The sequence below is a fragment of the Haemaphysalis longicornis genome, unplaced genomic scaffold, assembly GCF_048455015.1.
Source record: "Haemaphysalis longicornis isolate Haplotype H1 unplaced genomic scaffold, Haemaphysalis longicornis Haplotype H1 scaffold_12, whole genome shotgun sequence".
NCBI classification, from domain to species: domain Eukaryota; kingdom Metazoa; phylum Arthropoda; class Arachnida; order Ixodida; family Ixodidae; genus Haemaphysalis; species Haemaphysalis longicornis.
Window position 1 is genome coordinate 115,569,601 of NW_027526225.1, and position 22,144 is coordinate 115,591,744.

The window sequence follows — 22,144 nt, forward strand, 5'->3', positions numbered from 1 at the left end:
CGGGGTTGGCTAGTGCTGGGCAACTGCATTAGATTGCCTGGAAGGTGAGGCCACAATATCGGCACAGGGGCCGTAGCTGATAAAGTATCAACGCCACTTGTTTCTGGCAATTGTTGCTCTACGATACTGAAAATTTTTGATTGTCACCTTTGGTTGGCCGTCGATAGCCCTCCAGCGTAGCTCCTGCGATGTCGACGGCGCTCCTTGGGATTCCCTGCATTCAGGGCAACTCCACTGCAATTTGCACTCTTTTAACGCGCCTTGTGCGCGTATTTCCCCTCTTCCAAACCGGTCCTGCAGCCTTCATGCGTGCTCCTAGCCGCCGCCAGACCAGTTTCCAGAGTGCGAATACGCGTGCGGGTACGCGTCCCTTTCTGCTCATGTGTTCCCCGCTTAACTCGGTTCTATCGTCTGCTATGAACACATCCATGCCCCTGGAGTTGTATGGTATGAACCTACGGCGGCTTTGCTGACACGCTGCTGCTTGGACTTTCCACTAGCTGTTTAACACACCTGCCTTGACTTCTCGTAAAGCATGTTATAGCTAGAAGCACTTGAAACTTATCCTATTTGCACCGCTTCCATGGCATTCATCGTTCTAATGGGCGGAAACGTACGGCTCGATGAAGAGTCGCGAGCAACATTTTGCGTGATATCGATACAGCAATCAATTGATTGGGCGCTGCGTGCAGGGCGACCCACTGCTCACTCCTGATCTCTTGATTCATTGACTGTAGCGTTTAACACACCGACGCAACGCAGGCGATAAGGCCCGCCGTAGCGGAGGGCTCCGGATTAATTTTGACAACCTGGGGATCTTTAAGGTGCGCCGAAATCTCGTACATACGGACATTTTTGCTTTTCGCCTCCATCAGTTCGGCCGGCAATCGAACCCGCGTCCTTGTGCTCAGCATCGTTGTCTTAGCCACTGAGCCACCACGGCGGGTTGATCCCTTAATTGGTGCACGACATTTCAGACGCATTTTTTTCGTATACATAATGGATTATTATCGTTTAAGGTATAACAACTAATTTCGGCAGACGTTACACTGAAAACATTGCCTACATCGTAATGAATCATGTCAAGAATTTTTCTCTAGGCAAAAAGTAATTTTCCGCCAGATGAGCGTGTTTTCGCCGTAGTATATTGTTTATCGTGGTTTCCATTTTGCCTTTCTCTGTTGAGTGATATGTGCCACTGTACCGTATACTCGAGGCTGGGACGACCACAATGTCGAGGCGCTAAATAAACATAATGCCCTATTTTTTATTTGTAGTATCCGCTTTAACGCAAGCTGTGTTGATCTCCCTTATGGCGCAGGTGCACCTAGTAGATGCCACTTTCCCCGGCATTCAATTGATTAAAAACGTGACATCAACAACAGCCTGAAAGTCGCCGCTCTTGGAAGTGGTGTCATATAGCCATCGTAACAAGCAGCCCACGTAGCATTCATTGTAGGAATGACAGAACATGTTAACTAGCAATGGATTACACCTTTTTGAAATTCCTACTGCTATGACATGACGGCATTCTGATGGCCTCTATCCCTCAAATGCGCGGACCACGATCAACAGGGCTTACCACGTCATTCCAGGTTCAAAAGGACCGCCCCGGCCAGTGGGCGCCACGAGCAGAGACGGGGTTTCTCTTCCACGAGGTTTGCGATCGGTTGCTATCGCCGGCACGGAAGGCGCGTAGACCCTAAAGGAAGAACAGGGTTATACCACCTTTAGTCAACCTGCACAGCGTCGTAAGATATGGGGACGTGAGATGATGGCGTGCCGCATTAAAAGAAAAATGTGGTTGATCCTTCTTGCATAGGAATCGGGAAAGCACGAAAGTGAAATGCGCCTTCACAGGAGCATTTGAATATTTATTGTGCACCGATATGAACTTGCACATCGCTATTTATATTTCGTCGGTGCTGGAGTGCACGTGCCAGAGCATTGCGTAAATCCGATTGAAACCCCAGGCGCTCGCAAACCACGCGAACGAAACCGAATGGGTTGTCAGCGAATCGTTTGGTGAAGTCACGGTCGCTACAGGGAAAGGAGCATGAATTGCGGGTCGGCAGCAGTCTTGTGGGTGTGCTTGGCGAGCGACGTCCTGCTAGAACGCGGCCGCGGCATTCCACAAGCTGAGCGGCCTTCCACATAGGCGGCGGGCGCATAAACACAGCAGCTTCCAATGCTATACGCTGCCCTATCGAGGCGCCAACGATGGGCGCTCGTTCGCGTCATCACGCACTACTTCGCTCCCCCTCTCCTAGACGGCAGCACCGTCTGAATGAACCGAGGGAGGACATAGGGCGCGTGCGTACAGCTGTCCCTGCATGCCTGCATGGCTCAGTTGGCAGAGCGTTGTACACCTCCCGTTGCAGCCAGACTGATCGCTGGCTCGAGTCCTAGCGCCGCCGCTCCAGTGGAAAAAAATTCTGGTTATAGCAGTTCCGTGACGGATATGACGTCGGTAAGGTGTATGTACCCCGGCATAAAACACTTTCGCGTTAAAAAGGACGCGTATCTGCGCACTTCATTGCAAAAGTCATCAAAAGACGGTAGTCGTGTGCCCTCCTGCCGGGAACATCACCCCTTCACTTTCAGCTCACTTCTCATGCTCTTCCTCCCCGTCTCGCTCCCCCCGCGATAAACCCGCCAGAGGATTGTTCAAGTCAATTAAAATTTACCGTGTTACAGTGTTCCACGCGTGTTCACGCACTGTCTACTGGAACCTGTCATTACTGTTGCTGTTTGAATTCATGGAATGGCGCCAGGAGTGTTCGTATCGCGGGCGATCCCTTTTTGTAATTTTCTGGGCGTATTTTCTTCTATGGACAAAGTTCCATATATCGTTTAATTAAAAGAGAACTGAAAATATCACTTATGCATTGCAGATTTGAGTCAGATATGCCTGATGTTTTTTTTTTTTTTTTGCGCAAAAATGTTCGCAGGTATGAACATTCCATCCAGATTTAGAAGTTTAGAAATGCGTCACCTATATAAGCGTCTCTTTCACCAACTCTCGTAACTTTGACCGGGCAGCTGAATGAACAGACAGATGGACGGACGGACGGACGGACGGACGGACGGACGGACGGACGGACGGACGGACGGACAGGGGAGGGGGGAGGCTGGGTGACCGGGAAGCCAAGGACATGGTATGTGAAATGGGACCTCGGCAGCGCAAGTTCAAAATATATTTTTTTTATTAAGTGCTAAAGCATTCACTGCCCTCTTGGTTGTATCGCATGTTTCCTTGTCCTATGCGACCCAGTGAAGCCTCCCCGAGACACCCACCGTCTTGGCGGAGGGGCATCGGCCTCCCAGTACAGCACTTCTCCCCGCGGCACCGCCGACTCGGACGTGGCCCTGCCCTGCTTAGTGAGAGACTTGCGCCTCGAAGTTCTCGCCGGGGTAGCAGGGAACAGCGACTGCGACCAGCGGTCTGGGCTTCCGGGCGGCCCAATCTCTTCATAGGCGTCCAGCAGGATTCGTCCCCCGGGACGCGCGGCAGGACGACCACCAGTCACGTCGGACGGTCGGCGTGACGCTCCAGTGGCCACCGTCGGGGTGGCGGAGTCGCGGATGAACCCCGGTGGGGCCTCCTGCGTAGATAAATCCAACATGGTTCGCCGCTGCCACCAGATACCCATGGATGTTAGCGATTACTCTGTTTAGAGGGCGGACCCAAATGGAAAGCCCTCGCAACCTGAATAGACCCAAATTGCGCTAACCGTACTAGCTGTGGTTAAGGTGTTTCGTGTACACAAACAAGGTGCCCACTGTTAGAAGCCTTTTGCCTCTAGCATTCATGATCTACTAGACAGATACGAGTCGATTGAATACAGTCGGGTTGTTGATCAAGCCAACGCTTTGTGGAACCTGCTTTCCGCCTCATGCCACCACCACAACTCGTCTCGTTATAATTTGAAGCCTCTCAGAAAGCAGTTTTGCAGATATGCACGCATGCCCGTGTTCCTCCATGTTGATCGGATTTCTCCCGTTTTCTACTCGGATCGGATCGGATTTCTTGCCATTAGCTCTGGATAGAGGTTCTCCTGAGAACCCTCCGCGTGGCGTCTTCCTTAGCTAACATCTACACAGGGCGTGCAGTCTACCGTGCCTCCTTATCCAGTGTTAAGACGGAGCTTGGCCGTCGTCGGCTAAAAAAAAAAGAAGCGTGACGTACGGCCGAGCGCAGCCAATGGCTGTGCGCATCTCGAAATAACCCTGTTTCTCTAGGTGGTCTTGCGCCTGGTCGATGACATCGCCGCTTCCACAGTGCTTTGTAGGGGCGGTGAAAGAGGAAATGCGCCAGTCCTGTTGCGGGCCCTTTTTAATGAACGATAACTCGGCTAACACTGAACGCTTTTAAACCATTTTTTTTTTGTGGCAGGACGTTCTTTGAATAGCACCCCAACGATTGCGCACGTAAAATCGCAACCTTTGGAACCCTGTTTAGGGCCCCTTTAAGAATGACCTTCTCTTTCCTGTCTAATAACGCTCTCCGAAAATTCAAGCTACAGTGTAGACCTCCACCTGGATGCACACCCGACAATATGTTTGAGGTTCCGTCAACAGCCCCTTATCACTCGCCTGCCGCAAGCTTTCACTTTGAAGTGAAACCTCTCCGAAAGGCAAGGGAGGGAAAGCTGGTGTCTCGGGTGTTTCTCTGCAAAGCAAGCATCAAAGCACCATTTGTAAGAACCTTGTCGTGGTTCCACAGCTCTTGAAGAACCTGAAGATGCATCTACCAAAACCTGTACCCCCCTCTGGGCACTCTGGCGTGAGCGCTCACGAGTGTGTGTATTTACTAGTAAATGCTGTATGTAGCTGTAGTATAGTGACTGCATCACAAGTAAGCGGGGACTGATTTATGCCATACTCTTGTGTCACAGAATTGCGGGGTAATTTTGTGGCCGATGCCTCGGACGGGAGGAGCGACAAACAACTCCCCCCTACATGCGAATTCGAGGATGTGGTTCGGACCTGCTAACCGGCGATAGGTCCACGCCTGATTGGCCGCTGGCGGGAGGCACGAGACGGGGCACGGGATAACCGTTTCAAAACAAAGCACATTTAATTTCTCCCCATACACAGGAAATCAGGAACAGGCCGACACAGATGATATGACGACTAAACAACGAACTGCAGTTGACACCCCGTTGGGGTCAGAGCTTCCAAGAAACCGGACCAGAGTACATTGATCACAATGAAAGAAACGGTACCCGCCGTTACGAGCCCAAGAAGAAGACGACAGTAGATGAAGGGGATAGTAAAGTGTACAATAGGCGGGGTTGGAGGCTTCCCTCAACTGCTAACAAAGGCCCGCGAGGAATACATACAGCATGGTGCACTGAAGAAGGCGAATATAGAAGCCCGTGCAGTCCACTTAGAGAAGTACATTAGAGAATACGAGCAGAAAGAGTCCGAAGAAGGGTGGAGAAGGGGAGAACAACTTAGGTGCGGTCCGGCTGATGGTCTCGCCGGGGTGACGGAGGCTGTCGGCCGTCTGTGGTGGGGCGCTGCTCATCAGCGACGCAATTTGGGCGAACTTCGGCTGCGCACTTTCACCTCCTTGAGGCGATCTTCGGGGGCCCGGAGCTCACCACCGTCCTCGCTCGGCTTCCCCAGCACAGCCCTCAAGGCCGACGCCGCGTCCCGGCCGTCCGTCCGGCCACCGCCAGTTCTCAGCCCATTCTCCCCGCAAACCCGGCGCTGCACCGTGCACACAGTCCCTCTTCCGCTGGCCGCGGCACTCTCGCCTACCTCTCCCCCCGAAACACAAGGCCAGCCGACCCGGGTGCGACAATGGAGGCGAAAACACTCCCTCGGTTCCCTGAACGCCTCCTCTCGGCCCAAAAATGGCGAGCGGCATGAAAACCGGTCAAGGAGGGACATGAATTTCGCGACATCTTGGGAACTCAGCATTAGCTTCATGCTTCTGTGCCCACGTAGCTTGCCGAAAGAAAATGTTTAAGTGAGCTAGCTTGAATGGACACTGGTGGAAACTGATGTGAGATACCGAATTAACGGCAAACTGGTTTCATACGGGCCTCAGCGTATTGCTGTTTCCGGCGGGACGTCGCCATCCTGCTTATTCCTGTGCAACGTACTCTGGCTGGAGGCAGTGGCCAGCCCTCAAAGGCTGACCATTGAACTTGCCAACATTTCGCCTATTTTTCCAGCCCCCAAGTGATTTGAACGCCATTGTATGACAACAAAGGAATGCATCAATATTGGCTCGAGGAACTCGAAAAACCTGCTCCAGTGATATAACGTATATATTACCTGGTACACGCAATGCGAAATAGCTAGCGTCAGTAAATGTATTTCCTGTAAGTCCCAGATAACTTGGGATTAGAATAAAACTTGCCCGAAATGACGTCCACCTTGTGCCGTGTAACCAGGAATTCAGTTAGGTCTCAGATTTATCACTGACATCACCTGCGGCTCTTACCTATCAGACTCACCAGCGGGTCTTTCATTGTTCACAAGTGAAAATAGTGATTACTGATAAGGCCGGCAACATGCCTAGAGCAATGGCGTTTAGGATATGTCACCTACAAGCATTGAAAAGGTCGCGCATGGAAGCACTACAGCCCTTACACGCGGGCTCACCTGCAAACGGTCGCGTTCCGTATCAGCTCGGCTTGGCGAAGCTGTCGGTTCCTCCAGTATCTCCTGCACTCTGTGGCGGTGCCTGCCGCCCTCAGTGTACATTTCTTCTCGGCGAACTATGGTGCCCTGATTGGGAGGGGCTTCCACGCCGGCCACGATGCAGGGACAAGGCGGCACGAAGGGGGCCCAGGCTGGAGGAATGGCGGCCTCGTATGGATCAGCACCGTATGGGTACGCTTGCTGGGGCTCCCAGCCATCCCACCCGGGCCCGAAGTAGCTGCAAGGTAGTTGTAGGTTTGAAGTAAACAAACATACCGACGCTTAGCTTATGTAGCCATAAGACTCGTTAAAGACATTTTTCGCACTTACTAAGCGTCCTCAGGCCGAGGATAGTAGCCTTCTCCGTTGAGCTCGGGGTAGAGGTACTCTCCTACTCCGTGTCCCTGGTACGCGCTTTCCATCGCGTATTCATACCACGGGTCCCAAGGAATCTCCACGACCTCGTTTGAAGTGGTTTCCTCGATGGCGTTGGGCCTCTGCTCCTTGAAGCGACCTCTTCCCCGAGTTCCTCGCGTGTTACTGGAGAAGATGGTCCTGCGCCTTTGTCTGCCTCCGGCTGCGTCGTCCTCGTCATCGTCCTCGTCATACGTGACACCCTTGCTTCTTCTGTGTCTATTTGTGCGCCCGCGGGAACGCTCTTCATCGCATGCTCTACACGCACCGCTCTCTGAAACCGCCCTGTCGTCGTCGAAAAGAACTGAGCCACACTTGGAGCAAGAACTCGGGGTTTCGCTCGGGGACTCTTCTTGCTTCCTGCGTTGTCCAGGTTCGGGTGGCTGTCTCTCCTCTTTTATGGCGTCTAAAAACGCTTTTGCCAGGTTCCTAATGTCAAAGTCCATGATGCCGCCGTATGCGCTGGCGTCAGTCGCAGCACTCTGTTGCTTGCGCTCCCGGGTCTTCTGCCTAGATGCTTCGTCGCGCCGCGCCGTCCTTGGAGTATTCTGGCCGGATTTCACTTTCGCACCCCTACGAAGGGGCTCTGATGCCGGCGTAGTGGTTCCATCGTCCGTGTCACCGGGAGGCGGTGCTGACGGTCGGCCGTCGCTTGTAGGGTCCCCGGAACTTGCTGCAGCCGACTCCACCGTAGTGTCTGGAGAGCCGAAATTCATTTTCTCCGCAGTCTTTACTCTCCCTCCAGCGTCATCCTCATTTGCCTCCTCAGCCTTTCTGAACTTGGAGCTTTTACGTCTGGGCTTCGCCTTCTTGAGTGTAGACTTCCTTCTTCCTTTCCCGGATCCACCTTAGATAAAGGAACAGTGTACATTGTCAGTTCCGTAGAGAAGAGGGATAGAAGGAAGACAAGCACATTATTACGATCAACGCAAGTATCCGTTACACGATTTGACGGTTAGACTTCCGTTAGTGGTAAAGCAACGAAACGAAGTGGAGTTTGAAACTTGTTATGGAGGCTGTCACTACAGGGACGATATGCGTGCAGGGACCCCGGCGGCTCGCCGTTAACAAAGCGTCCGAGCAACGGATAGATTGCAGACTTCCACCTGTTCTATTAAACCTCCCGCTAAGTATGTGCCAATCCTGATCTTATTCATCATTATTATAATTTATGTAGGCCACGAGCAATGAAATTGTCCCCGTTTCTAGTAGCCATGGCACCGATTCTTCTTGCGTCTTTCTTCCGCTGGTATATTTGGTATCTTTTAACCAGGGGTGATGATAACACGCTAGGAAGAAGGCCATTGACGCCACCTCCATCTTGCGGTTCGCAGAACCACGCTATTTTGACTGGCTAATGACGCCCTCAGCCGGAGGTCGCCATGGCTGGCGTACTGCCCACCCACCACCGACAGAAACCTTCAACCCGACGCAGGCACGCAGCGTGATGTATAGTGTACCACGCTCGGAAGCAACTGTGCGTCTCCCGATTAATCAGTTGGTAACCTGGACGCTCTGCGTTCATTGCGGAAGGTTGTTTGCGAGGCTGCTGAAGGCAGCGACCGAGCTCCAGCTAGCCTACTCACCGTCTCTATTCGACTTGCTGGACATCGTACACAAGGGAGTTGAAGTAAAGGAGCTCAACGACACGACCCGTGGGCAGCTAGAAAACGACGAGTTTGAATACGACTATTCGGACGCATTGGAATCCCAGAGATGGATATGCCAGGACGTGAGCCGGCTGCGCTCGGCATTGAACGATCTGCGGGCACCCCGCATAAGAGACGCCATCAGCGGGAGTTTAGCACAACCGCTCCAACGTCGGGTTGCGCGCATTGACCTCGCGAGTTGTCCTGCCGAACTCGATCGGGACTACCCACAACCACTCGATCCCAGCCAGCATCGCTAACGTGAAGAGCAAGGATTAACGTTCCGAGCCATCCCTGCTGTCTGCCAAAAGAAAGGCGCAAGACCATGTTCCGTCCACCGCGACATGCGACACACAAACCCCGCCATCAACGAGGAAGCGTTAAGAGCCCACACGAATGACAAGAAAAGTATTATGCGACGCCACTTCAAGCTCACGACAAAAAACGGAGAGAAGGCGATAACAAGAAGAAAAAAACACCGAGGCTCCACTGTGCGAGTTCTAGCACACCAGCGTTCCAGAATTCATGAAAAATGAATTCTTGCAGGAAGCTCTCGATGTCCGATCAGTTCCAACCGTAGTAGTAGTGCGGGAGGTTGCACCCATGCGCAAATCTCAGTCGTTCCGTCTCACTGAAGTTGAAGTAGCTAAACAGTGCCTCCTCATCAATGTCAGAAGAGGGAACAACCCAAGAACAAGCACAAGGTGAGCACAAGGTGAGCACAAGACCAATCTGGGAGCACGGCTGGAATCGATGCACCAGCGCTGCCGTAGCTTCGAGACATCTCTAGTTGTCGCACGTCACCTTAACGGTAAACGCTGCTTGACTGCAGGACTGCAATAATTTCAGGAGACGGGGCACAGAGATCGGTTGCCGTCCGCTTCACCTTGGAGAGGTTTGTCTCTCCTGAGATCCGCATAGAAGCACCCCTCGAAACGAAAGCCGTGACAGATTGTGACGGTAGCTTTACAAGGATTGCCGTTTCCGAGTGAAAAACAAAATGTTAACATTGTGGACTAATGGTTCATCCCCCAAATAAATTGCATGCGGGTGGGAGTAAAGGACCGGACAAGTCGGTTCGATGTGACAGGATCCAGCGACCTTTTAAATAACGATGAGTGATTGTCACGTCCACGCGTGTCTCCGCACCGACACGTGAAACATTCATTTCTTCCAGCTGCCTGGCCGCAAAAGAAGGTAGCATCGCCTTACAGCAATGATCAGGATGTGCTGCGAAATACGCTCAACATCGAGCAGCGCAGGTGACGAAAGGAGATATCTGCACCGTGAACTGGCAGTTACGGAAAGGCTACGCACACCTATGGAACAAGACACGATCGCTGGGAGATCACTTGGAGTGGCACACTAAACTTTTTTACTGCCTTTTTGGCCGAAATGGTGTAAAAAGCTTGTCCCATGTCACATACCTTTAAAAGGTGTTTGTCTACAAAAGGGTTTCTTGTGAACACCTTAAAATAAGGGTGTAATGGTGCTTAACACCCTCAAGTCAGGGTGTGGGCAGCGAAGCTACGCGTGGCCATAAGGTTAGACTGAGATACAATCAACATGCACACCTAGAACACAAATGCACTGAGCAAGAAAACTAACAGGAAATAGTCGGAGATTGAGTTAAACATAGCTTACAAACACATTTGCTCTTCTTGCCTTCGTAGCCAGCAGAAGAGAGAGAGAGAGAGAGAGAGAGAGAGAGAGAGAGAGAGAGAGAGAGAGAGAGAGAGAGAGAGAGAGAGAGAGAGAGAGAGAGAGAGAGAGAGAGAGAGAGAGAGAGAGAGAGAGAGAGAGAGAGAGAGAGAACAACCTTTATTAATGCCTGCAATGAGGAGCGAGCCCCGAAGGGGCGAACTTCTAAGACGCGGCCACGACGTCGTGTCGGCGTGCTCTACTAGCCGCTGCCAGACCACGCACCGCAGGTCCCGGGGTGTGCCCGGATCCCGCAGGCACGATCAAAGGCATCTTAGCCAGCAGAAGTCTTCTCATGGAATCGGTTGGCGTGTCGCAAAAATTTAGTATTTGATGGCTAATTTTAAAATGAGGCATTTTAATGCCAGTAAGTCATGAAATTTTATTAACGACCGCACCTATTCCGCATCCTTTGAACACCCTCCAAAAGAGGTCTTCATTATTTCACCACCCTTTTTCTATGACTAAAACGGTGTTGGTACAACAAAAAATATGTTACCACTTTGCAACAGTTTTCACAGCTTTGGTAGAGGACTACGATGCAAATGTGGTGCATGTATTCAAGGTACTCATTTTACAATACCTTTCAAAACATTACTATTTTAATGATACGATCAAACCATAATAGACTGTACAAATATTGTGTTATGCGACGTGATTTACAACATTTAGTCTCGTCAGTACAAACAAGAAAATGTTTAAGGGACTAACACTGATTGACGCGGTCTATAGTTATCGCGTCGAACTTAGCATAACCATAATTTTATCCAGATATGTAGGGAGCCGTACTGCTTCGAAATGAGGGGGTATACGGGGGTGGATGTGCATATTTAAATTTCTATATACGAGCAGGGTGATGTTTTGTACCTCACGATATTTAAATTAATATGACCATAATTTTTTTACAGCTGAACACCCACTTCACACTTTTTCTGCACCCCACAACAATTGTGGGTGTTCAGCAGGTGTAATTACACTCAAAACTAACGAAATGGTTTGGAACAAAGGTGTGACCCACCTCCCAACACTCTAATCACACCTATAAAACACCTTTTAGAGCAATATGGTGTACCCAGTGAGTGCGCAAAAGGGGGTTTGGTCAACAACAAAAAAGGTGTACTCGCCTTGCAACACCTTTACCGCTTTTGGAGAGGATTGGATGATGCAAAAAGTTTAGTTTGTGTATTCAGGGCACTATTTTTCGATACCTTTCAAACGAAACTCATTCGTATTGACAGGAGTTTTTTTCATTCTGTTTTCATTATGGACCGTTTTTTCATTCTGCTTCCCTCACGGCACAATTCTCAAGTTCTGTCAGGACTAACAAGAATAGAATTTTGGGAGACTATCACTTGTTAGTATGCTGTACAATTATTGCGTAACAAGTGTTAACGCTGATCAGCCATGGCCCCGGTCTTCTTTTCGTCCTTCTTCCGCCGCTATGCTGCCGTTGCGGCTGTAACGACAGTTAGCCATCGTAGTAGTGTTTTCGCTATAATAAAAAACTGAGCGATTGCACTTTGTGACGGCGGATGCCCGGAGAATCTTTTTAGCACATGGCATAGGGGTGACAGAACTAAGGGGGAAAATGTGAGCAATTCTATTTCTTTTGAGCTTAGACGGCGATACTTCCTCATAAAGATGCCTGCATACACGCAAACACTTAATTTGACTGTACTGATTTAGAAAATATATGGTGCCAGCTGAAAACTAACATACTCCAAATGCCCATCCAAGTTTTCGGTCGCATAACCTCGAGATATAAGTCATGTATTGATCTTGTAAATGCCACCTACAGTTCTACTAATCTATTCAAGATGCACCCACCCAAGTGATTAGACTAATTTTGAGGTCCAGTCATGTTTTGAACTGCGCGCGACTGACTTCGGTAGTGACCGCGTGTTAGAACACACACAGGAAAATTCGCTTTCAACGCTTCGCACTGCAAAGACAGTCGGAGCCTCGCCAGTATTCGTTGGCAGACATGAAAAATACAACGCAATATTAGCCATATAAGTTTCGCTTAAAATATATTGGAGTTCTTAGTTCTTAAGGAACGGTTGTGGTGCAGCATTAACCAGGAGGTTAAAAGTTCAGATGAGGCGGATTCCGTAGGCGAACGCTGGCGAATAGAAATTTGCATTATAAGGTGAATGCGTAACTCATGGTCATCACCTTTGGACACGTCTATGTTTGACAGATTGGGCGACTCAATTCCCGTGGAGGCAGGTCGTGAGCTTCGGCGCTTTATCCGCTCGGAGAGCATGTCGGCCTGGGCGAGGATCTTTTCTGCGTCCATCGTGAGTGGAACAAGCGATGTCTCCGGACCCGGCTGCTGATCGTCCTGTGGAACAGACCGAGAGCAATTGTAAGAGGCTGCGAATGCTCTCCTAAGTGCTCGTCCTAAGAGGCTCCTGAGCGGTCATTAAGTTTGAATGCGTAGCGCATTGGGTGTGTAACCTAGCATGTGCGGGGTTTGGAATCGGCCTTACGCGGTTGCGAGAATGAAACCGAGGACCTGCCAAAGAAGGGGCCATGAGAGCAATACACAACTGCGTTCAGGCTAGAAGATTTAGCCTGTGGTAACGGCTCCGCTCTTTTCCAGACACAAAATGCGGTTGTAAAAATAAACTGCAGTTAAACCTAGATCTAACGAACATCTATGTAAGGAATTCCTGGATTTAACGAAGCTTTTCCAATTCCAAATTTCCACCTTCATTGAAGCCCATGTGTTTGCTACCTCTGTGTAACGAATGCGTTCCGACGGTTAACCTGGATTTAACAAATTCGCTACGCTGATGAGTCAAGGATCTTGCCCTTTTTCTGACAAATCGCCTGGAGAAATGCACTAATTTAGCGAATTTCGCCCGCACTGCAATCCTCGTGCGCTTCGCGTGTGAGGGATGCGTATACGCATATGCCCCTTGTGAACACACTCGAGCAGGCCCGAAAGCTGGCTTCACTGCTATGGTACCCTGTCTGCGGTGGTGCGCCCTTTACAGACCGCTCGGCTCCTAAAAAGACACCAGTCCACGCCAACCTCCCAGGGAGTGATGCGGCACACGCCGGTGCCCGCGAATTAACTACCCGGGCATTTCCTGGTGCCAGAGGAGACCCACCGGAATTCCTCGATCACTTCCCAGTCCCAACTCGTTACACTGACATCTTGTACCACTAGCATCGAAATCGCTTCATCTACCCCCCTCCTCATCCATCTCTCAACACCAACTACGCACGCCTGTGGCGACGACTACAAACCTAGACATACTACAACACAACAATACTGCACAACATATCACCAACCATGTATCCCTACGAATTCCCATCCTGTGAAACCCCCAACAACACGTACCACCTTGTGCGGGCTTGCTCCTGCCACGAAAACCTCATCCCTCCCCCCTCCTTGGAGCAGTAGGAGTGCGAGCTGACCAGGGGCACTATTCTCGTGTTTTGTCCGTGTTGTGTCCGTTTTAAAAGTGTCCGTGTTGAGCAAACCCTCATTGGCTAAAAGCGAACACTGTGACGCCATACAAGCACGGCGGAGCTGTGAGCCGCGGCTTCTCGGAGCAGACGATTTTTCGTCGTGTTGTTGGTTCGCTGGCGGAACGATAAACACATAAAAGATAGTTTAAAATAGGCTTAGACGTTTAAAATGTGTTTACAAGAACAGTTGCGCAAAAGTCAACCCAAAGCCTGCCTACTAAAAGTACGTCACAATAAATCATGCGCAAAACGGACGTTTTCAACACGGACAAACACGAGAATACCTCCCTTGCTGCCTGCAAGAGACGCAGGTTAACCACGTGTCTCGGGCAAGAGCAGATGCCACTACTCGCGGCTATCCGGACCAAGGAAGGCCACACACAACAGCGTTTTCCGCTCCAATACACGTTTCTCTCCTCCTCCTCCTCTTCCTCCTCCTCCTCTAGCTAAAAAGGAAAAATTGGCCACCCACTTCCTACTTTATCGCACTTCAGTTCAGTCATGCCAAAAGGTTTAAGTCATTGCCTGGCGACGAGAGAAGTGAACCTGGAACTAAAAAGTTGTTCTAGGCATGCAGTTCGAATTCACTACGGTTGGCACAGAAAACAGTACCGCTATTCTGCGGTGATAACGCTGTCGACAAACTCCCTCCGGTCAAAGACAGTGGAAAGCAACAGAATTCGGGGTGGAATACAACTGGCGCCAGTGTACTGACTGATGTTTAGGACTTGCTGCTGCTCCCCTCGCGATATCAGGTATTTCTTATTATGTCGAAACAAAATTAAGAAACCATGTAAAATAAAATGCGCACTTCCAGTCCAAGTTACTCAGCTGCCGCGGCAACGTTTCCGGCTAATGACGCAGTTTCACTTTGACTTCATCGTCCGTGCAGAGTTGGAACACATGAAAAACCTCTGTACCTGAAATCCCGATTTTGCATTCATCGCTAAATTAGAGGGTGACTCCTTCGTATGCATTACAAGGCACATCTGTTTCCCCCTTTAAACTCAAGCGATCAAACTGCGGTGGGACTGACTAATTCATGACCCACGGGCTTAAAAAGCATCGTGTGCCAATATGAGAAGTTTCGCAAATCCATAGAAACGTTCTCAACACCCAGGTCTGCGTCTTGTAGAAATATATCACTTCTCCACCGAGACAAAAATAAGAAACGCATTTTGGCTTAGCCAGACTTTCCTAGATGGCGCTCGCTGTCCAGCAAGCAGGAGTTACTATTTTATTACAGTAACAATATGATGTCTTCAAAACAAGCACTACGCCGTTGTAAACATTGATGTGTATTTGTAAAGCTCTGATTGTCAGGTTTAAACGCGCCGACGCAACGCAGGCGATGAGGCGCGCCGTAGTGGAGGGCTCCGGATTAATTTTGACCACCTGGGGATCTTTAAGGTGCGTCGAAATCTCGTAAACAAGGGCGATTTTGCTTTTCGCTTTCATCCCAAACTCGGCCGCCGCGGCCGCGAATCGAACCCGCGTCCTCGTGCTCAGCAGCACAACGCCTTATCCACTGAGCAACCGCGGCGGGTTGTAAAGCTTTTCGTATTGGTGCACGATGGCATTTAAGCCCGTGGGTGACGAAGCATTAAGTACCATAGGAATGCTAACAAGTGAGCCGCACTTAAAGGGGCCATGTAGACAAAACACGAGTTTGGTTCATTCGAAAGTTTGAACTATATACTGGCAGCACATTTAACGCACACTTCGATCAAATAAGCTACATAATTAGGAAAAAGGGAAGGACCATATGCGACCCACTAGCTCATTTCCCGCAACAGAACCTATGATGTCATATGCCCGAATGTGCTATTGGCTGAGGCCGGCAAAAGGAAACGCAAATTAATCAGGGCGTATAAGCTTGCCGAACGAGCTATTTGCGCTTAAATGTTATGTACATTCATTTTACAGCAGCAAGAATGGTGTGTAAACCATGAATGTTACGAAAATACACGTAAACATTGAAGTGCCGATGCGCACTGCCATTGGTACTGGGCGCACTGTGCTTTATATGCACGGCAGTTCGCCGCTTTGGACCGATTGGCGTAAGCGACGTTGTCTTGCATGACCGTGTTTGTCGAGCATACTCATGTTTCACGAAACGATTACTTTCTACCGTAACAAAAACAAGCCAGGTGCAAATACGGTCAAAAGAAAGCAACCGCGGACAACGGTTCATGGTTGAGTATGGTAGCGCCATCTGGGACGGCTGACGTAAGCAAGGCTTCACAGCCCAATTGGCCCAATGACGCACTGGAAATTAATTTGAATACCCGCTCTTGTGACTTCAGGGCAGACGTCACAAAACGCACGTTTTGGCGGAAAAATCAAAATTTTACCTAAAATTATTAATTTCTCAGTGAATACAGCATCGTTTTCTGCAGGACAAGTGCTGGGGGCACCATAAAAAACGAATTCTTTCGGATAAAACAAACTTTTATTTTGTCTGCATGGCCCCTTTAAGGAGCCATGAAGAGAAAATACAACTTCGTGTAATTTGAAAGAACTAGGATTCAGTATCTCACTCAACTTCGTTACAGCCCCAAAAGATGTTTTTTAACGAAAAAAAAAGCAAGAAGTATTTAAAAACTTTCGAATTTTACGCCACAGTGACGTGTTATGAGCAAGAATGACGTCATATGGGCCAACAATAAAACATAATTTTCAGTGCGTTAACTGCACGTTAGCATTCAAGTGATGCGGTCAAATGGAAGTAGAGGCCCCGTTACAGACGTCCAGTCATGTGTCGTCGCGACAGGTCAGTTAGGCGGCCGCCAATCGCCCAACAAGGTACCGTGACGTCATAGAAAAGTTGCGGGAAATTGGCTGGGGGGTCGCGACTGCTTCACACGTTTTCTTTAATATCTGCGTTATTTTTTGGATTGGCAGCAGCGGCGGCGACCAGAGCGGTCACTAAGGCTGTGTTCCTGTTTTTACAGGCCCACTTTTTTCCTGCGTTCCTCGTTGAAGCTAGGCATCGTCAAGTGATACGGCTGATTACCATATCTGCTCGTGCCGGGAAAGAGCCTGCCGTGCCGGAAACTTCACCACATCATCGACGCTGACTGGGAGGATGGCGTGGCACCCACGGCGACACCTGACGGCTGTTCTCGGGCTATAACCCGGCGACGTCCCCTCACCGCTTCATTGGCAGCAGCGGCGGCGACCAGAGCGGTCACTAAGGCTGTGTTCCTGTTTTTACAGGTTGGTTCTTGTACCTAACCCTTGTTGTTACATCTGCTTGCCGCTGCCACTGCTGCCCAGTACCCTGCATTACTTGTGAACATGTCTGATGATTTATGCACTGCGTGTCGGAAGGCATGTGCTGACGGCAATACAACTATTACGTGCTGCAAATGTGGTAGCATTTTTCATGCGGGTACATGTTGCGATGCCCCAGATCGGGCACTACGGTCGAAAGGCGACTCTAGCCGAAAAACGTGGAAATGCACAACGTGCAGGGAGGAAGGTTCGCTAAGCATTCAAGCTGAAAACTCTTGCGGCTCTGCTACAGGCATAGCTGTTCAACTCGCCGCAATAAGTGAAAAACTAGACAAGATAATGCCCCTTAGAGATATTGTCCTCGAAATGGAAGCGTCACTTCAGTACATGTCCAAGCACTTTGACGAAATTATGAAACGCCTAGACCACCAAGACAAGGAAATACAGTGCCTAAAGAAGAGAGCCGATAAGATCGACAAGGAACGAATTGTTCAGACCCAAAAACAGCTGCAAGAATCTGTGAACGATCTGGAATGGCGCAGCAGGCACCTAAACCTCGAATTTCATGGCATTCCGCAAACACCCGATGAAAACTTGCTAGAAAAAGTGAACAAACTGACATCTGTCCTCGAAGTACCGCCGTTGGAACTGAGCGACGTCACTGCTAATCACCGTCTACCCGCCAAGCCAGATAAAATACCAGGAATAATTGTTCGTTACAACAGGCAAGCAGACAGGGATGCATGGCTCGCAAATCGCAAAAAACTGAGAGAAGCTAAAACAGATGTGTCTATCTTCGAAAACATGACTAGGAAAAACCGTGAGTTACTGCAAGCAACCAAAGAATGGGCCTCGGTGAACAACTTTCGGTTTACGTGGCATGCAAACGGAAAAATTCTTCTGCGGAAAAAAAGGCCGGTGATGACGCAATCGTTGTTCGATCAATCGCGGAGCTACACGAGCTCGCGTAATAAGTTTGGTTCGATTGTTTTAACGATATGGTTGTAAATTCAAGCCAGGGGCCGAATTCTCTAAAACGGCGGCGCGTCGCTTTGAAGTGACGGGTGAGCGCCATTGAAATGCATGTGTTGTGGGGTTGGGGCCGTCGCTTTGTGGTGCACCTCGTGAGGAGTGACGCTGAGAAAAGCAGTGTGGCAAGGGCGCGAAGCGACAAGCGAAACGACGGGGGGCAGTTGGTGTCGCTTCGCGCCCTTGCCACACTGCTTTTCTCAGGATCATCCCTCATGAGGAGCACCGCAAAGCGACGGCCCCGACCACACAACACATGCATTTCAATGGCGCTCACCCGTCACTTCAAAGCGACGCGCCGCCGTTTTAGAGAATTCGGCCCCAGTTTTCCCAGATAAACAAACCCGAAAAAGCTTGTCTTTCGTTCCTGACGGTTAACTGCCGTTCTGCGAAATCGAAAATTGACGATCTCGATGTGTTTTTTGATAGCCTGAACATGAGGTTCACAGTTATCATGCTGACGGAAACTTGGTACGACAGCCAATCCGTAATGTATGTACCGCCGGGTTACTCCCATTTTTATGTGACCAGAGAAGATAGGCGGGGGGGGTGGCGTGTCAATACTTGTAGAAAATTCTTACCGGTGTTATGCTGATGACCACTACACTATTGTAACTGATGACTATGAAACAGTTTCGGTTCATCACGATGGCCATATGTTTGTTAGTTTATATAGAGCACCAAATGGTTGTATAAATAATTTGTGCACCTTTCTTGATTGTTTATTGTCGTTCGTATCTGAAAATAAACTAAAGCTTGTTATTGGAGGATATTTCAATGTTAATCTATTGCAATATGACTCAAAACTAACATCGCTTCATGCAATTATCAATACGAATGGTTTTGAGGTGATTTCCACCAGCGCTACAAGAATAACGAAAACATCGTCCACTCTGCTAGATTTTTTTGTAACAAATCACTCGCCATCAAATGTTACTGCGGATACTATAATTGCCGATATCAGCGACCACTTGCCTGTTTATATGTTTGTCAATACAGCGACCCACAGAACAAAGGCAGAGAACCGCACCTATCAAGATATCTCTGCGCATAATCTAACTCGATTTAGAGCAAGTGTAGAAGAAATTTCATGGGAACCCATATTGAACGCAAGTAACCCAGATGAGGCCTACGACAGTTTCCTAACTAAGATTAAGACGGTTTATAAGGCTAATTTTCCAATTAAAACAGTCAAACGGTCGGCTAAAATTCGGAAGCCCTGGATTACGAAGGATATAATGAAAAAATAAAGCTTAAAAATCAAATGTATGAAAACTTTATTGCATCTACAGATGCAAACGTGTATTCCGAATTCAAACGCCTTCGGAATCAGCTAGTTAAAATCACTCGTAAGGCTAAATTAGCATACTACAGTAATTTATTTGCGCACGACGCAGGGCGATCCGACATTACATGGAAAAAAATAAACACTGTGCTTTGTCGGACTAGCACGCCTACCGAAATCGAGTCCATCTGTTATAACGGGGAAACTGTGTCGGAATGCCGCCTGGCAAATTTATTTAACGATTTTTTTGTTAAACAGTTTGACAAACCCCTACTTACTGCAGATATTTCAGAAAAAGACCTATCAGCTAGTGAGCAACAGAGCATATTTCTGTGTCCAACGGACGACCAGGAAGTTTTGTCTACGATCTTAAATTTAAAAAATAGCAGCGTGTGCGACGTAGACGACCTACAAATAGCCCCTATCAAATATATTGCTGACCTCGTATCACGTCCCCTAGTGCATATATCAAATCTTATACTGTCCTTAGGTGTCTTTCCTAAGAAGTTGCAAATCGCGAAAGTAAAGTTATTATTCAAAGGTGGTGACAAGAGCTCGCTGAAAAATTATAGGCCTATTTCTATCTTGCCAATTTTTTCTAAAATAATAGAAAAACTTTTACATTCCAGGTTGACTACGTATTTTTCGAAGCATGCAATATTACACGATTTTCAACATGGTTTTCGCAAGAACCATTCCACAGAAACTGCGCTACTCGAGCAAAAAGAAATCATTCTTAAGAATTTTTCAGATCACAATTTAACATTAGGAATTTACGTAGACTTATCTAAGGCCTTTGATTCCCTCCGACATGAAACACTCCTCTGCAAACTGCACTCGTATGGCGTGCGTGGTGTCGCGTATGACCTATTACTCTCCTACCTAAGTGACTGTCAGCAGTACGTATTAATAGGCGAGCATTCTTCTGACCTAAAATCTATAATCACAGGCGTGCCCCAGGGCAGCATTTTGGGGCCCCTTTTATTTTCCGTTTACGTAAATGATTTGCATGCCCTCTTGTCAAGGCCGCAAGTTTCGGTAATCTGTTATGCGGATGACACCACTTTGCTGATCACCGGTAAAACAAGCGAAGAAATAGAAAAAATATCGGTTACAACACTTCCGACGCTCTTGGCGTGGACACAGCGCAACTCCCTAGTGATAAATGTGTATAAAACGACGGCAGTGCTTTTTCGTCCGAAAAACAAACTCGCTACCTCACCAAAGGTGTACCTTGGCAGAGACATAATCCAGGTGGAGGACAGTGTAAAAGTTCTTGGCGTACATTTTTCTCGAAATATGACCTGGGACTCTCACGTCGAACAAATTTATAAGAAAATATGTAAAACTGTTGGTGTCATCAATAAATGTAGGCATATCTTACCTGAACGAATTAAACTGTTATATAATTCACTACTTTTACCGCAACTCACGTATGCACACTTGGTCTGGGGAACGACAACCAACAAGAACTTTAACCAGCTTTTCCTAGTCCAAAAAAAAGTTGCAAGGATAATAGCGAATGTGCCATATAATTTCCACACACCTGAACTCTTCAAGAAGTTTAAAATAATTAAAGTTATCAAGTACTACGAATACCGGTTGGCCCAGTCATACCTTGCAGCTATAAAAAATAACAACCGCTTTTACGAGGGCCTAGCAAAGTTAAAGAAAAATATTACAGCATACAACACACGCAATCCAGACATATGGTATACTCCTACACCCCACCACTACTACGACCGTCAATCCTTAACTTTCACTTTACCCAAACTGCTGAATAACTTCACAAGTAACTCAATTGAGATCGGTAAACTCTCTAAATCGGTTTTGAAAGAATATTTTTTGTAACGCGTATCATATATCTGTTGTATTTTTGTTGTTATAAATACCTGTGACATGCACCTGTTGAATTCATTTTGCTGTTTCTGTTGCCCTGCTAACCATGGCTGTTAAGCACATTTTGTTATGTTTTACTTCACACGTGTTTCAAGTTCCTGTGCTGTATCTTTTAGTCTGTTCGGCCCGTTGCTGTGTGGTGGGCAGCCGCCCCGTCAAGCTGCTCCGTGCAGCTTTTTGTGGCTGCTCCTTCCCCTGTACCCATCAGTAAGGCGAATAAAGTTGATTTGATTGATTGATTGATTGATTGATTGATTTTGCGAAGACCGCGATGATATTGGTATCATTGTTATCGGGACTAAGCAGTCTTTCTAATAAACCCAACTTGTATTTTGTCTTCATGGCTCTTTTAAGCACAGCAGACGAACACGGCCCTACAGAAACGAGCTTCCTTTTCGGGCGCAGCCCTCTGGCGGCCGCCTCTGGGCTGAGCCTCGTTGTCGGTATAACCGAGTGAACGATGGCAGGACCAGCGAATGAAAGGAAAAGCAGCGATGAAAGAAAGCAAGGTAGGAGAGTGTTGCGAAATTAGGAGGCGAGGGCTGTTCGCCATGGCGGTGCGATCCAGCGCTCTCCGAAGTGTGCGGTGGGGGTGTGGAGGGGGCAGTATGCTGCGCCCGTACGAGGCGCTCGACGGCGCGGCGCTGGGCGAAAACGTGAGGGGGGCGTGCGCGTGACTATGATGTGCGTTCTCTTATAGGGCTGGTGAAGAGCTTTTCAACAAAGTTTTGTTGGGGGCATTAAATTATGGTTTTATTGAAGAACATGTTAATTGTATGTCTAAATA

At 48.6% G+C, this 22,144-nt stretch overlaps 1 protein-coding gene across 1 annotated transcript in view; it reads right to left on the reverse strand.

The window, feature by feature from the left end:
• The window catches only part of LOC144163321 (uncharacterized), a 33,766-nt gene that overhangs the window by 8,127 nt on the left and 3,495 nt on the right, over positions 1-22,144 (reverse strand). Inside the window, exons 2-7 of the mRNA XM_077694250.1 lie at positions 12,600-12,768; positions 6,991-7,921; positions 6,622-6,898; positions 3,298-3,605; positions 1,583-1,702; positions 148-214 (exon numbers count right to left, since the gene is read on the reverse strand). Coding sequence (XP_077550376.1) covers positions 148-214; positions 1,583-1,702; positions 3,298-3,605; positions 6,622-6,898; positions 6,991-7,921; positions 12,600-12,768 — 1,872 coding nt within the window. The remainder of the gene's footprint in view (positions 1-147; positions 215-1,582; positions 1,703-3,297; positions 3,606-6,621; positions 6,899-6,990; positions 7,922-12,599; positions 12,769-22,144) is intronic.